Source organism: Pseudopodoces humilis, chromosome 7, assembly GCF_049639895.1.
Source record: "Pseudopodoces humilis isolate 2021_Gansu_Grassland_sample_001 chromosome 7, ASM4963989v1, whole genome shotgun sequence".
Taxonomy (NCBI): Eukaryota; Metazoa; Chordata; class Aves; order Passeriformes; family Paridae; genus Pseudopodoces; species Pseudopodoces humilis.
Genome location: NC_142206.1, coordinates 4,399,477 through 4,417,445, shown reverse-complemented (window position 1 = coordinate 4,417,445; position 17,969 = coordinate 4,399,477). Strand labels below are relative to the sequence as shown.

General features: G+C 37.6%; 1 protein-coding gene across 1 annotated transcript in view; it reads right to left on the bottom strand.

Annotated features, from left to right (window-relative positions):
* LGR4 (leucine rich repeat containing G protein-coupled receptor 4) overlaps nucleotides 1-17,969 on the bottom strand; it is a 71,894-nt gene that overhangs the window by 18,642 nt on the left and 35,283 nt on the right. Inside the window, exons 3-4 of the mRNA XM_014259017.2 lie at nucleotides 7,651-7,722; nucleotides 6,104-6,175 (exon numbers count right to left, since the gene is read on the bottom strand). Of these exons, the coding sequence (XP_014114492.1) occupies nucleotides 6,104-6,175; nucleotides 7,651-7,722 (144 nt within the window). The remainder of the gene's footprint in view (nucleotides 1-6,103; nucleotides 6,176-7,650; nucleotides 7,723-17,969) is intronic.

The following is a 17,969-nucleotide window of genomic DNA, read 5'->3' as shown; positions in this document are numbered from 1 at the left end:
GAAAAGAGCAGGAAGATGATAGAAACCTAAACATTCAGCAGCTCTTACATCAGTATTTGCTGTATTGTTAAAACAGGACATAACAAGGTCTTCAAACAATTGGCTGTGCTTTAAGGAAACCAGAACTAGTAAGAATGCTTCAATTCAAATAAATACAAGTTCCAAATCTAAGACACACATATAAATGAAATTTTACATACAAATGTACACTCACTACTTAGGACAACTGCCTTACAGACTGTACCCCCTACAGGTAACACTGGAGAGGCCTCCAGGACCAGCCTCACAGCCTCACTAGCTCTCATCTGTGACCACAGGCAGTCTTCCAGGCTTCAGCAAAGAAATTTTAACAGCCTTGTATTAATAGCCTAATTAACAGCCTTGTACAGCAGGAGTTTACTGCTGATGTTAATAAAAGGCAAATCACTCCCAGCTCTTGTGTTAAACCACTTCTGCTCAATGGCAATCATTAAAGAACATAGCTCTTTAAAGTGCTCCTTCAAAAACCACAAAGAAATCACTCCAATAACAGTGGAGTAGATTTTTAGGTCTTGAAGTTGAGTACCGATAAGCCCAGTACCTCAGTACCTCGGAAATCCTGCTACAATGGGAGGCAACAACCCATGTTAACAGAGGTACTTTAAAACACTCTGGAGAGTTTGCTCACTGTATCAAGCAGCGGCTCTCTGTGCATTTTATGTTGAGAACATCAATATAAGGATTTGCTTTATTCAAAGACAAATTTACAGCAGCCCTCAAACTAATGATACATGCTGGTTCCAATCACCAGTACTGATGTGCCAGGACATCTGTTTCTTCCATCTCAATGTTTAGCTGGTACCAGTCAGAGGTCACAGTTTGCTGCAAAGTACCCACAGAGGATTCAGCTAATTTTGCCTACATGCAATTTAACTTTCACCATCTCATTAAAGTGTCTGGTCTTTCAATTTCTAAATAATTCCCTGATTTTATTTAAACTTAGCAATTCCGTAAGCAAGCCCAGACAGTTAAAAAAAATAAAGTTACAATAATCCCACAAATTCCTGAAGCTCACAAGAAACCATACCTCACTTAAAGAAAAATAGAACACCTTCTAAAGGTAAAGATGGCATATAAAAATATGTGAAGTATACAAAGAAGTGTATTTCAAGATTTTTCAGCATAATCAGATATGCTCAGAAGAGCTCTTACACATTCTTAACTCTAAACATTCCAGACAGGAAAACATATTCAGTGTATTTAAATCTGTATTGGTTTTGCAGGTTAAAGAGAAAATGTGTCAATTTCTTCCATTCCCATTCTGATTAATTCCATATCCTAGACTAAATCTGAGGGCTACTGCCCTTTAACCCCTTAATAACAGCAAAGCAGGAAACGAGAAAACCTCTGGAGACAAACAATTAAAAGTTGCTTAGCTGGAAAGACACCTGTCACAGTTAGGGGTGCATACTATATATAAAACTATTTAAAGCTTCTTAGCTTCATCTAGTCACTGCTGTTGATGAACACCTTCCACAGCCTCCCAGACACTATTTTCCCCTGTAGATACATCCTTCCAAACCCTATAATCCAGAATCACAAAATTATCAACAGGAGCCCTAAGGCACTCTTTAAGAAGAAAATCACAGAATTAGAACAGAACTGTATATTTTTTGATATAAAATTATGTTTGCATTGTTATCACCAAATTCAGGGATCTTCCCTTCTGACACACATTTTGCATTTATGGTTTACATTACTGAAATTGTCAACAACATGAACTGTGGCTTAAAATTGGGCAGTTTCATTAACAACAGAAAGTTTCTAGATTTGACTTTTTTAATAAATACAGATTTTAACTTGATCTGTATAAGGAATCCTTCCTAAAATACAAAAAGCTAGAAATGCAGCTGATACGTGCTACAGCACATATTTTAAATGTGTCCTGACTGAAATATGCCTCTATTCTCTGTTCCCATGCTTTTACCATACATTTTTACCCTGCAAAGCATGATTTTGCTCTCAGACCTTTCAGTTCTGCATAAGGACCCTAGTCTTTCCTACCTGGGCTAAGATGATTCCCACTCCCAGAAAATATTATCCCATCCCAGTTCAGCACATGAATGCCTTATCCTGCCTCAAGCCTGCTCCAGCCTCCTAACACAGGAAAGCAGACTGAAAAACTGGTTATGATCCTGCTGTGAGCAGATCCGGCTGTTCAGGGAGCCAGAACTGCCACCAGGTACTGCAGAAAATGACTGCTGACCACATGCATGAAGACATTTGCCCGTGCAGCTCAGGTGAACACCCACACAACAAGAAAGGCAGGAGCTATCACAGTTGAGTATCACACTGGCACCATCCCAAATCCCACAATTTGGGAATCTGGCAGAACAGCTAAGCTGCAGTGCTTTGAACTGTTGCTGCAGAATGCTCTAATATTCCCTGCATGTGGACAAGTGTGCACATGTGCTGAGACAGTAGAACTACAATTATAATAAATCATATCCAATACATTAGCAGATATTGACAGGCTTTCAAAAGACTCCTAGATTTGATGGCAAATGCACAGTGGCAATTAGGTTTGTGGGTTTTCTAATTCAAGTGAAATAAAGTTTTCCTTTGTAAAGCATCTGAAAGGCTTTGTTTAAACAGTGTAATTTCAATATTTGTCACACACTGGGGATAGCACTAGAATATTTCAACTAGTCCTATGTAGCTGGATTTCCATGGTCACTCAGAGCAAGCCTAAAAAGTGCTGCAGTTTACAGACCCATTTTACAAATCCCCAGATTCTGGGTCAAAGATCAGAATAAATAGCTGTGCTGGCTTTCAAACTGGCGAACCTAAACCACTACACTAGTGTTACCAAAAGAAGTCATCACAGTCAAATATGCCAAGGCAGTTAAAGGAGTGACTTTCTTTAATGGTTTCTCTGTCATTCCCAGGCACAGCTGTGCTGCTGCATCTTTTGCTCTCTATATGACCCCTGGATTGCCCAAAAACCTCACCAAGACCATTTCCAGATCTAAAATACAAAGTATACCACTTCATGGCCTTTCATAACAAAAACATGCTCTTGATGCTTTGCAGTAACCAAAATGCATCAAGACTATTGTTTACATTTGTGAAGCCCTTTGTCAGGTTTTTCTGCTACTAGAAGAGGCAGGAACAAGCTGGACAACCAGTGGCTTCTCCCTTGGTAAAGCTGTCCCACAGTCACACCTATCACAGCATCTTCCAATGTCAGCTTACATCCTGCCAGTTAAAATTTTCTGGGGTGCTACAAAGCAAGATTTCACCCAGTAAAACTCCTTAATATTGCTAAATTTCACCTCCATCTAAAGAATCCTAACTCTCTTTTGGAGGCCAGATATGGGGGAAAATATTCAATGCAAACAGAAAATAAAATGTTGTCATTTAGTATTCTGAACCAGGCTGGCTACTCACCTGCTGTGATATAAACCCTACAGATCACAAAGCTTCTATAACCATCTCCTTTATTTCCACCCAGGTATGTTTACTGGGTTTATTAATACATACCAAATTGTGGCAACTGCCTTCCTATGAAGCTAAAAACTGGAGTACATTAAGACAGAAAACAGCTGTAAATGTGTTTCAAATGAAATTATTATCAATATATTATAAAGTTTTATGAGGAAGTAATTTATGCCTTCACCAAGGAAAGAATACCACTGAAGCATACTTCAGAGCAAACAGGGGAAATACCAAAAGAGAGACAGTTCAGTAATGTTTAAACTTGCAGGTTTGGGATGGAGATTTATGTAATAGTAGAAGCACATTTTCTAACATATATTCTACTATGAGTTATTTGTTTTAAAAGAAGCTCACAGCAACTTGGGAGTTTTGAATTTACAAAAAATTCTTAGGGAGGGGAATAAATCACTTTTTCCCCCCATACAATAAAGCAGGATGCTGACATTTATGTTTCCATGTTCAGATGTAAAATTCAGAGGACCACTCTTACATTCCTTTGCCAGAAGGTGCTATGTGCATTACTAGGGGATATGTGTGATGAGTGTAATTATGCATTAGTAATGCTAACAAAGTTTTCCTGAAATTCATTAAAATCAGAGAAATGCATTCTGGTGAAGTAAGCAAATTGCATAGAAAAAATGCTTGACATCTCTCACTACACTTGTCTCAAAACCCAATTTATTCTCAAATTCCTACCCATTCTAACAAATTGCAGTGGTCTTGTAATGCAGGCAGATATTCTCAGGCAGAGAGAGGGACAAACAAAAGGCTGAGTCACATCACTGGATGGGAAAAAAAAAAAGCCAATGATAAAATCTTCCTGAGCTTCAGATTAGTTCACTTGGTTAGAGCATGGTGCTGCTAACAACAAGACCATGGGTTCAGTCCCTGTGTGAACCATTCAGGAGAGAGCTGGATCCAGTGATCCATACAACTCAGAATTATCTGTGATTCTGATACCAGTGACTTCCAGACTGGACTTGCCCACCATATTTTCAACAGTTATCTGGAAATCTCAATTTGGTTTTCCTCAGAAAAAGAAGTAACAATCAGCTTGCTACTACTTACTAACCTAATTTCTTCCTTTTTCACCATCCTAAAACTGAAATAGTTTATCATTTGCCCTTGAACATGAAGCTCCTAGAAAGGGAAATCTCACCATATTTTAAATTGTTACTATTATATTTTAATTGTAAGGATGTTTTGGTCAAGTAGCTATAATGACTACATTATACAGTCTTACATAATCATCCTATTTTTTTCAAAACTGTTTGCTTTTATAAAAATAGCTCTAACATAGTAAATTTTTTTAAAAGGAGAGATGATGGCTTAATTTATGCATTTATTATTTTTCTTTTAAATTTTGTTCCTTCCCTTTTGCATATAAAATTATTATCAAATTATTATCTCCAGCAACTGCAGATTTAATATTTTAAACTTGGAGAACAAACATTACTGTAAATATGTATAGAAAAAAGAAAGTTCACTGAAAATTAAATGGATTATTTGTAGACAGTTTTACTAAAGCAATTTCTCTTTTTGGCATCAAAGAAATGCTCCAAGCCAGGAAGAAGCTTTTGTTTTGCTTTAAATTAAAATAAAGGTATATTCATATCATGCAATTTGAAGGACTTTTATTACAATGCATAATATTTGCACCAAGACCAAGGTATTTTCTCTTTTACACACACCAAAACAAGCGAATGTGGACGTTGAATTCACTGCTTACTGGAATATCCAAGCAGCTACAGGTAGGGCCAAGATCCAAGCTTAGGGAATGCAGAAAATTACCTTGGCAAAAGTCGTGCAATAGTTTACAAATCTATTCTGCAAAACTAATTTATTTTTTTTTTTTTAAAATCCATAATCTGAAAGAAACATGGTCTTGGGCCAGAAACCTGAACTTTGGCACAGAGAGAATAGATAATTTACACTCTTTCTTCCCATCTCTTTCTCTCTGGAGGTAAGCAGGAAGGAGGAAAAATTTTGCAGCCCCTCCCATCTCCTCCTCCTCACAGTGATAGGCATCTACCACCTAGAGAGCTGTAACTAACTATTAAGGTCAGATTAAGATGCTTTATAAAACATAATAAGCCATGAGATAATATAAACACATATGAAATACCTTATGTGCAACTAGCAAGAATGGCTCAGACATTCATAACTGTCTGAGAGATTTCAACACCTTCCCATAAAACCAGTACTATGCAAGTCTCAAGTAGTACTTCTTCCCAGAAATCCCTTTTCCTGCTCTGGATACAAAAGACTTGGGCACCATTCATTTTTGCACAACATTTAAGAATTGCTTAAATACTTCAGGATGCACAAGAGGGTTCAGTTTAACTGCATTACCACTGCATTCATCTAGTACCTGGTGTTTGAGTTTTGAAAGAGTTTGCATTTGGGTCACTCCACCAAAGATGACAAATAGAATTCCTTATGAATTTTAATTATGAAACTTTGTTCCAGTTGCAATTGTACTTTCAGACACTCCAGGTACATTATTACACATACATTATTATACTTCATAACTCTATAAAACGAAGCAAAGGTGACTAAAAGCAGAGTGACTCAAAGTGGAACTTGGAGAACAATCCAAAACCAAAAGCAAAGTAAGGTAACTTACAAGGACTGCAAGCCACTTAATCCTCTGATGGCCTCGTTAGGTACAGTCTTCAGCTGATTGTTCTGTAGGGTTCTGTAAAAATCTACTGTGTTAATAAAGTAGAATTTGACAATCATCTTTATCAAAGATAGAGGTAACAGAAAAGCCCATAGTCCCGTTATGGTTCCCCAGATTTCTAGTGTACGTAAATGCATGTAGAATTAGCAAGACCAGATACCCAAAGGCAACAATGAAACAAGAAAATGGTCTATTTCAGTTTTATTTACAACTCATTCATTAACAGCATTAATTTGCAGAGCACAAGCTCTGACACAATATGCTAAAATTCCCTTGGGAACTCACTGAGGAGATTAAACAACAGTAGGACAAATTTGCTACAAGAAATTATATTTTATTGTTTTCTTGTGGAATTATCTTATACATGCTAGAAAAGAAACAAACCTCTAATTTTTCCTGAAGTCGCATCAATACCCAATGCATTAACAATCCAATTTACAAAGTGTGCTCACAAGAAAGCACCACTGGGCCAAACTGAATTAAGCTATACTGTTGTAGGTTTCTTAAAAATTCTCTTATAGGAGAATGTATATCATGTGAGTTCTTTTATAAAGAGACTATAAATAACTTTATAAAATTTTACTTGGTTTTGGCACATACTGGGGTAAAAATTCAAGTAGACAAAAAAGTTAACTGTTAATTAACATCCATGTCCCACATTTTTCCAAGAACTGCTAGAATTTCAGGCAGCTCCAGTGTTAGTATTGCAATGGATATGTCTTCAAGACATTGACACTTTGCATTCAATTTACAAAATATCATATTAAATAGTACTGCAAATGGGCAATTCCCTAATCTGTACCCTGCCAATAGTGTCTGTATTTTTTTCTTTAGAACCTCAAGGTCTGCTGTTTTTTTTTAAATATATCTTTAACTACATATTACCCTACAACATTTGGAAGTATTTACATCATCAGATATGCTACAGTTTTCAAATAGAGATTTTTAAAACCTTAAACAACAGAAAGCTTTTTTTATCCTTAGCTATGGAAAACCAGCTGCCATAAGAATTCTTATGTCAGAAATGAAAACAAAAGATTTTTTAATAGTAAGCCATTTTCACCTAGAGAAGCATCAAACTATAGCAATTTTTTGTATTGCCAGTAGGGAATAATTTAAACAGCATATTAAATCTCTAAGTAATAGTACTACCTGATAATGTCAGGGCATCTGACAGAGTATGCTGAAGAGGTAGAGAACAACAAAAGTTTACATGTCCATTTTAGGATTTTTTTTCTGATTCTTCTGCTACAAAATATACTTCAGAAACAAATAAGTGTTCTAATAAAATGCAATAATTATAGTTTAGTCAAATTCATCACTGCCATCTTAACCACATCCAGCAGGCTTTGTAAAGAAAAAAAAAAGGGAGAGCTATACTTAAGGAAGACAGAGGGCAAAATATTTCCTCCAGCCTACGAGTAAACAGTCTGGCTATGCACTAAAAAAGCATACAGCTAGCTATGAAGTGCTAAAACCCAATTACTTACAGAACTTTGAGTTCTTTCAACCCAGACAAGGCCTTTGGATGGATGAAAGTAAGGTCATTGCCAGCCAGTCGCCTGGAAAAAAATTGCAATAATAATTTCAGTCACAAAATACAGTACTTCTACAACCATCTAACAAGGAAAATGACTCCTGCATCAAGTCTTGCAAGCAATTATTCATTTTGCATTCAATTACGTTACATTCACAATCTTCTAAGTTTGTAACAGTTATTTTACTTATAGCACATTTTTAACAATGAGAATGCATTGCCCAGCCTTGTGGATATTCTTTTGTGAATGTGCTAGAAAAAACACACCCTAGAATGATGAAGAACCTTCTTATGGTACTAGGTTTGTAAGTGCATTTACCAACACAAATCCTCTGGCTTTCAGCATTTCTCCACTGAAACACATGCTCTGGTACCCACATATCTTTAACCTGTAAAGCAGTTTCTAAAGAAAGTATGAAGTTAAGTAAAAACAGCTAGATGCCACAGAAAAGCAGCAGAAGTCTCTAGGAGAATCCCAAATATGAAAACAAAATTCACAAGCAAGTGGTGTGTTCACCCAGTGCTGACAGTTGACTTGCTGACATGACCAAGACGTAATATTGGTAATATTTCATATTTTTGGACAGCTATTTGGAGGAACTTTTCAAAAAAGGAAACTCTCTTGGGGCAGAGAAAAATGGAACAGGAGTCTCAGCCATATACACTCTCTCTCAAAATGGTCAAATTTGTGACTGCTAGACATTAACACGAAATAAATTAAGAAAATCATGGTGATATTAGAAGTATTAAAGACAGGAGATGCTGCAGAATACAAAGCAGGAAAGCAGAAACAGCAGTCAAAACACCTGCTTCCAAACAGCTCACTCCCCCTTCCCCCCCTCTTTTTTTTTCTTCAATATTTTACCTCTCCCCTGACCAGCAGATCCTGTGCAGTCCAGCCTTGGTTGAGCTGCTAATAGCTATATTTTATCAAGGGTAAAGACAATAATGCAAAACACCTGGTAATCCATAACTGACAAAAGATGCAAAAGTTTCAGCCAAAGTACTTGCTTTTAGACTTGGGTTTCATGTCCAAGCTAAGCAAAAGCAATGCTGGACAAGGTTGTGCAATGAAATAATCTGTGGAAATACTATGTACAATCCAATAAGTGTTAATAATTAAAAAGACAAGCAGTGTGTTTTAACAAAGGTTACAGAATATCACAACCCACCTCTGCTGTTACAAGGCACTGTGAAGCAAGCCAGACACAGTAAAGAGAAAATAGTATTTCAAAGAGGCAAACAAAGGAAATAAGAGCAACATCTAAAGTATCAGCTTGCCAGAACATAGCAGTGTTATTACATTTTTATCTTCTTCTCTAACTACATAAAAGAGATTACCAAAGCACTTAATGCTTACATAAATCTGCTTGCAACAGAATTAGTGACTTAATGAAATACTGCCTGATAGAGAGGATGCTAGTTATCTTTATCAAATCCATTTCTCAAATGCAGATGGCTATTCTTATAAACCAAGGGAGAAGAGGACAAGACCACCTTCATGAACAAGAAGATGACAGCAGAAGATTCTACCTGTTCTTAGAAAACTCTCTTACTCTTGCATGTTAATGCAGACAGTTTTTAGTCCTTGTATTTTCACATATCCCCCAGTTGCTATGGTTTTGAAAGCACTACAAGCATGTTTCTTCTGACTGTTGAGAAAACTTTGCCTGTATGGCTTGCGTATAATCAAACACCTCTGAAACTAAAAGAAAAATAAGAAGAAACTATGTATACTTATTCTTGAAATTGTCTGTCTGCAAGCAACCTCAGAATTTCAGAGCTGGGACATGATTTTTCAAATACTTAGAATTTTTAACATTAATGGAAATTTCCAGATGGCAACTAAACATTCCCCTAAAATTCATTTTGTTGTCAGCAGCTGTCCAAATCAATGTGATTAACTTTATCTGGGGGCATGTGGAGGTAAGTTTGCAATATTTCATGTCTTTCTTTCTAATAATTTCTTAAGAAGTTCATTGTAAACAGAAAGAAGTACTGATGAAACATGCTGGGTGTCTAAAGCAGAGAGCCAGTAATCTGCAAACAACATGTTTGGGTTAAAATGTGATTGAAACAGCGTAATACAAATCCCTAAATCAAACAAAATTTAACTGAGGCTGTAGTACCTAATCATTTTGCATACAAACTCGACTATGATTACATATTACACAATTCAAGGAGTGGCAGCCCTGGTAAATGTGTGAGGCAGCTCTGGCTGCAGCTCAGCCAAGGTTCCCCATTACTCTGGTGTCTGTGAAGTTTGGCAGGCATCTGCTCCCTCTCCTAAAGAGACTGGGGATTATTGCTTTAGCTTTAAAAGGCTAAACTAAATACAGCTGAATAGTCTCCCTCAACCTGAATGTCACTTAAGAACAACCTCAAGAGCACTGGAAACAAATCGCAGCTGAGCCAAAGCAAGACTTGTGTGACTTCAAACAGTAGGACTTTGCCTGCTTGAGATCTGCAATTGGAACCTCTTCATGAGCAGCTCCCCAAGGCTAGGATGTGAATGATAAATGGATATTTGGCAAACTGATTAGTAAAGCCTTTGCACTCTTCCTGGAACACTGCCAGATAGTGGAGAAATGGAAATGTAATCGATCACAAGAGTTGGGTTTTTTTATGTTGGCTGGAAAAAAACTGAAAAAGTAGGAGGAGTTGCCTTGAGGAAAGCAAAGATCAGTATATCACACACTGCTCTCAACATGCAGCAGCTAGAAGGATGGAAATGTTTATCTTTACATAACCAGGTTAACTTTAAAGGGAGAATTGAAAAATTAATAGCATACAGTATAGCACACATACAGCATTATAAATTGGGATGTCATTGAAATCATCCAGTCAGGTTTTCCATGTTACCTTCTTTCAAAAAGTCTTACAAAAACCAGACAATTGTAAAGTGTCCTGCCATGCTAGAAGGCCACAAAAAACTTCATTTGCTCTTACTTCTCAAAGCACAGACACAACAGCAGGCATCATCTGAAGTGGGATGTGAGTGTGTATCATACTGACCATGAGTTTTTCTGCTAACTTAATCCTGACTCCCTTTTTTTGGAGACCTGGCCAAGGACTGCAGGTTTCTGGAATTAGTGGAATTAGCATTCAAGTTAAACCTTGGAGGTTTCTCCAGTGGAGTCACAACTGTAATGTATAGCCATAGTAGGTATCTATCATTCTTGTAATTGCTTAGCTTGAATGTTGTAGTCTTCTATTTTTACTTTAAAAATAGAATTTGAATGTTTTAATAGTAAATTTGGATGAATTCAAATTTACAGAATCAATTTCAACACAGCAGGATAAGAGAGGACACACGGAGAACAAAAGCCTTCTGCTAGCCTGTCATACCGAGGTGAGCAATACCCTTTAATCATTATTTTAAGTGACACAGTAAATTATCTCCAGATGTGCAGGACACCTTACTGTTATTATAGGCATCAGGATACAATGTAGCTGAAGATTAGCCTTTCATGATGTATCATTCCCAGAGTACACAGCAAGCCTTGTTTCTTGAAACTGCAGCTAATATTGCTTTTTCTCTTTTGGGAAATTAAAACTTTTGCAATTATGAGTCTGGCAACCCAGCTGCATGTTAACCAAGCCAAGTTAATCACTGGTGTCACTCCAAAAGTCAGGGAGGGTGTTCCAAGGATACATTTTTGCCTGTAACAATTAAAAACATCACTCTTATTATGACAGGATGCAATAAGACCTCTTGGAAACCTCTCTCCTTGTCTCGCATCCCAGATGTGGTGAATCTTAGGACATTTGAGCAGAGTTTCATCTCCTTCTGTCCATCTGAAGGTCTTTTCTCATACAGAAAATGTTTTTGCTGTGGATTTTGGGTTGCTTTTTCTTTTCCTCTTGGTGGTAGGCTCCTAAACTTTTGTCTATCTTGTCTCTGATAAAAATATAAAGGCTAGTTTCTCCATAGATCAAATTCAAATAGTGACACAGAGTACAATCCTGACATGTCATAATAAAACACCTGATTTATTATTTTTACTTCTACATTAGCTGCTTTGTGGTAAGATCCAAGACTCCTATTTCAAGGTTTAGTCAAGCCTGAACCTTCCATATCTATCACTGTTCTTCTGCCAACATCTACTTTTAGCTATCCAACTTTTACCTTGCTATTTTCATCCCAATGGAAAATACTATACTGCTTCTCCACGGGTATTTTTGCAAACTCTACTTTTCGTTCTGACTTACATTGAACTGTTCTGCTGTCTTTATATGACTGTCCCTAACTTCTACTTTTTCTGGGTTCCCTGTGTTTTCCACATACAAACTTGAATTTCACTTTAACTTCTCCCACAACAAAAGTAATCTATGAAAACACCTCATAGATAACTTAATCCATGATGCCCACCAAGTGTTTCCTCAAACCTAAAAAAGAGCTTTCCATCTTTTTGGCATTGTTGGCACAGTTTCCATCTGTGCCAAAATAGCAGACACTTTGGAACAGAATTTTGTTTTTCTAAACAGATGATGCCTATTTATGTACCACAATTTATTAATCGAGGTTTAAAGCTCTACAGGAGAGGTTCAATCATTTGCAGGAAAATACAGGGTGTCTCTGCATCCCTTGTGCAGGTGCCCTGCCTGGTGAGAACCTCTGCAGACAGCTCCTACCCAAGATGGGCAGCTGCAGAAAGGGAGGAGGTGGTAAATAGAAGCTGTCTCCAGACTAAACTTGCCTTTATCTGAGTAGCAAAGGGCTGCTTTGGGACTTTTGTCAGCTGCAGCCTGCTGAATTGCTGGGAAGCCAATCTATTGCCTACAGGTTACTCCAAATTCCTCCACACCAATTTAACAAAACTGGATACTTTATTTCACTGCTGCTAATAGAAAATGCATTTGTCTCCTCCTTTTCTTGCAGTAGTTTTAGCATTATACAACCTCAACCCTTCTTTAAAAAATTGTGAGTATATACACCAAGACACTTCATGACTGAGGAAAGGGGACTGTAACAACAACAGCACTAAAACTGCACTAACTCCATTTCTTGTCATGATTCCCTTTCCAGCATTTACAGCTTTCTCAAAGTTATACTGAGCTTTAAGGTAATTGCTTGTTTTCAAAATGCATTTCTGGTCTAAAAAGCTAAAATATCCAAGTAAATGAAACTGACTGATTAGAAAATCTAAACCTCATTTGTAAATTCTATGGTTAAATTGTCAGCAAGAGTCACCAGCATCTACCACAAGACAAAATATGCTCTATGGTAACGCTTTTCATGAGCTACCAAAACCAGGAAAATAAATTACAATGGATTTTCAGGAAAGCAAGCATTTACAATCATTCAAAATATGCTCTATCCTTTCATTTTCAAGCAGAATCTGTATTTGGGCAAGACCTCGAAGTAGAACCCACAGGCTGCAACACATGCACCGAAACAAATAATATAAAACAATTATTATATACTCTGACATGTTGAAACAAATGGTCTTTGTAATCTCAATTAGTACTCTGCAGCAAAAAAACTCAGAAGTTTACATAAATTTTTTAGCACAGACATGTATGTCATAAATATAAGCAACAATACCATGGTGTCTTGAAAACTGGTTAACACCTAGTCTACAGCAGAAATGCTGAGTTGTTGCAGAAAGCTATTTTGATTCCTCTCACCTCCAAAGCAAAATGCAGAATATATTTTATATAATACATTCTCTTCTCCCTACTTGCCTTTGCACATCTTGTACCATTTTGTGGTAACTTTCCCTTGCTTTAGCACAGGCCAGATAGACCTTTCCTGACAGCTATCTCAACACCCAGGTAATAATACATTTCACTTACCTAGTCTGCACAGCAGAGACACAGAGATGAAAGCCACCATGTTTGGTAATTAATCAGTTAATTGAATTGTTGCTTTTCAAATAGCTACACATTTGTGCTTTTAGCAGATAGTGCTATTTGGATGCTCAGAAGGTTTCCAAGATCATGAAATATGTTAATGGTCAGATATGAGAGGGTGAAGAAACTGCTGCTGATATAGTAGATCCTCAAAGTTGCTTCTGCCTGTTCATACAGCCTTGTCTCTTGTCCTGGCATTTATTGGCTATCCATGCATGGGCTCTTTGAATGACCATGCATCTAGCAAGTGACACCTGAAAATGGGGAAGTAGATTAGGCCTACATATATTTGGCAATTAAACTTCTGTTACTGGTTTTCTAACCACTTCAGATGCATATTGGGTAAATGCAAGACCCAGGTTCTGCAGACACCTTCAGAATGAATGACCTTAGAGAAATGCAGGTAATTTTCAGTATTATTCTTTAATTCAGTTTAGGTTGATCGTTAGCTGTTTTCCAGCTGAAATAAAAGCCAATATTTTAACAGAATCATCTAGAATTTTACTTCTATAAAAGAAGGGCAGGAAAAAGAACTTTATAGGAGTCTCATTACTATTTCTGTGCCAGGACATCTGCCAAAGCTAAGTAGCCAATAGTACCTCTGTACTAATGAAAAAATACAAGAATACAAACATCTGAGCAGAGGGGAGAAAAGCAGGTAAAAGAATGACTTCCATGTCTTCTTATAGTAACATACAGCATCATACTATGAAATTATGATGACAGTATATGTTAAATTGTTTTCTCAGAGGATAGGGCATTTACCTTCAACATACAGAATTTATTTCTTCTCCTTTTTTGTCTAAGGTTTTCATTGAGCTCATTTGATGGTCATTGAGACCCCAGCCCCAAATTGGCTATCTGATCACTCACACACATGTATCTTTTGTTCCACACTCCAATTTCTGAAACTGAAAGGAGAAGGAGGGAGGACTGCATGGTACAAGCACCATTTGGAGAACTGTGCTTGGAGAGATACAGCTTAAGAGCTTCTCAAGTTACTGCTCAGCCTCCAGAAGTTTCTTATCTGGTTTATACCATCAGACAGCCCCAACCTGGCAACTCAGGTAGCATAATAAAAAAGGCTTGTAAGACTGGTCTTGAAGTGTAACACCGCAAAGTTCAGCCTTCAGGCCATTTAGCTAAGGCAGCTTCTGTGTGTGTGCAGGTGAGCAGAACACTGAAACTCAAAAAAAAACAACAGATAAGGGAAAAGTTTTGTTGTCCTCTAAAAGTACTTGCCGCTGAATAACCAGTCTTGGGATCCTTATACACAACCATGTCAACTTTGGGAATTAACATGTAGAAACAGAAACTGGAAAGAAAGAAACTTCCTTGTCTTCTAAAAAACAATGGAATTTACTCAACCTACTAGCATCTATCCCCACAAACAGGAAAAAACATGCAGCTGTCAAGCAGAGCAAGAATCTTCTACGCTACAGAAATATTCTTGTATCAGCATGATTAAAACTCATCCAGAATCAACTTGATTTAGGACTCAAAGAGATAAGAAAACACTAATTAAACATAGGTTGGCCAACATGTTTTGAAACATCATTTAGTATTTAATGCAGACCAAGTAAGTGATGTTTAAAAATATCTTAGCTGACTGTGGTTAATTCTACTTGGGAGTCTTTGCCTAAAGGTTTGTCTTGACTAGAATTTGAAGGTGCAAGTTACAACATGCTGATGGTTTTCTAAAGCTCTGGTGCACACAAGGCAGCAAGCGTTTCTAATGTGAGCTGGCTGGTCAAGTTGTTGGGCTTTTGCTACCACATGAGAAACCTACCCTTTGCATTTTCTTCATTAGAATTTTACCTCTTGGAATTCAGGCTGGATCAACAGAGGAAATCACTGCCTCCATCTGTTCAAATATTCTGAGCTGGCAGATCAATGAAGGGCACTCATTGGTTTCCAACTCAATGTCATATGGCTATTTTTGAGGAACCAACAGCTGGTATCTACACTGGCTGCCTTTGTAAAAAAGCAGGTGAAGTAAGATCTCTGCCTGTTCATCAGACTTCGCTGTCACTTGTTTTACAAGAGAATGTTTAACCACAGTATTAGTTATCACATGTGAGTGAACACAAGGCATCAGGACACGAAGGACAATTCATTCTTACCTTTTCTACTCAAAACAAGTCCATCATCTCCAGTTTCTAACTATAAACCTTGGGATTTCTCACATATATGAAAGAGAACCGTGCACCATCTCTTCAACATTCTCATACTACCTTGAAAATACTGCTCTTAGAAGACCTTGCACTGAAGGACAAGGCAAGTATTTCCATCAAGTGTTCCACAGCCAGGTGAGGAAAGACACAGCATCCTAAACTAACAGCCCAGCCTTGGCATAACTCCAAGACATGTCTTATTCATAAAACTCAGGTAATAAAAATGACACAATAATCCCTCTCCCTGCCCAAGGGTAATACAACTTGGTGCTGATGAAATTAGGAGGAAGGGTACCATCTCAATTACACACTGAAACAGATACTACAGAAACAAGCAGCTGTGGCATTTCAGCTTGGTGGTCATTTTCAGCTGCAGTCAAGAGGGAAAAATAACTCTAGACATCTCCCTTGCAGATACTTCCTGATTACAACCTCATGGCAAAAACCTACCTCATTTTCACTGCTAGTATACATTTTAATTATTCTTTATGTTCCCAAAATATACTTTGCCAATTAAAAGCCATGATCAGAGACTCTGGATGGGGAGGGGAAGTGAGGAGATATTTAAGACCTTGTACAACTTGTAATCAACATGTATATAATTAAATAGTCAAGCAAATCCTCAGTCACACTATTTATTTTCTTGCAAAAGTTAGTTGTGCGTGTGTGGTCTCTTGTTCACTGTTTATTCATCTCTCAAAAAGCAGATTAGCACTGTGTTTCAGAAAAGAGAAAACTTTTGTTGATCTAACTCTTCCTTTTATTACTTTATTTCCCCAACCATTAAATAAGGAAGTTTTGCCCTTGCCTGATAAACAGTATCTGAAGGTAGTGTCACAGGAGAGAGACTATTTCATATCATGTATGAGCAAAAAACACAACAGATCCTCGGTATCGGTGCACACCTGGAAGTTAATCGAGCACTCGTGTCTCTTGGTGCTTTCAGGAAAGATTATTCTCCTTGCAGTATTACTGAGTGTGATATGGTTTTTATACCCAACAGTCGAAGAGAGAACCCTCCCTAACCCTTGCTTGAAGAAGGTCAGGGCCCTGCCCTGAGGCTGACTGGCTGGGAAATTACCTGTGCTCCCCTTCACACAATCACATCCCGCTATCATAAGTGACCTACAGACAGACACGAAACAGATTGCAGTATTCTGCTTCTCACATGGACCAGCAGCCAAACAGCTAAAAGCTTATCATCTAAATGTTGCCCATGAGCACAGGGCAAATAACATGACAATGTTCTAAAGGGTTAAGAGTGAAAATCAAAACAAGCTCAAAAGGTCATTAAGTCAAAGATACTTCTGCTTTATTGGAGGGGTTCAAGTTTCTGAAGACAGACTGGAAAACTGGCCAAGAATAAAGATAATTTTGATTTTGCCTTCCTCAATAAGAGACTGCCTTTTAAATTAACCTAGCAGGTCATTCACAAGTAGAGTGTAAAATCCTTCAAACTACTTTAGGTAACTTTACATATTAGAAGGGACTGCCACCTTTTAAAAAGGCCATCAAAACATAACACAACCTGGATATTCTAGTTAAAAATTCACACTGGAAAATGGTTTCTACTTTCTAAAAACACTGCATTATCTAGTTATATTTTCTTCTTCTAGCTTTCTATAAATACTTTAGGTGTGGTTAGAAAACCATGGCCAAGTTCTTCAAGAATTTTTAGTTTCCATATCACGTTTAAGGCTGCAGCATATTTATGTTAGAATTTTCTGAAGAATACACATCATTAACTGCTAAGGCAAAACCCTTGGTGGTCTGCTTCTCCCTGACTCTGACCATTGCCATTTCAATAGCTTGCAAATTACTTCCAGATGGGTATCAGTTACACAGACATGGCGATTTTTATAACATTTATAAATAGTGTTAGAATCCTGCTCAGATATGGTAAGGGTGCTATACAGTGACATACATGATGAGGCTGTCAATGAGGGTACACGGAGCACTCAACCCAATGGGCAGATTCTGCCCGTGGACAACTCAAAATCCCTTTGCTTGCACCTGTGAGTAACACTCCAATAGGACATTATCACAAAGTTACAAAACCCCAGATTATTCCAGCAGATTTGATTCTTTGCTGTGGAGTCAGTTGCATAACCATGGCCATTTAGTGGCATTTCAGATGTCCTCTTCCACCTGGCCCCAAAAGTGCCATTCACAGCACCCATCAGTTTCCCATCTGTGTCAGGGGCAGGTGTCTTGGAAAATCCAGAACATCTAAGCCTGGGAT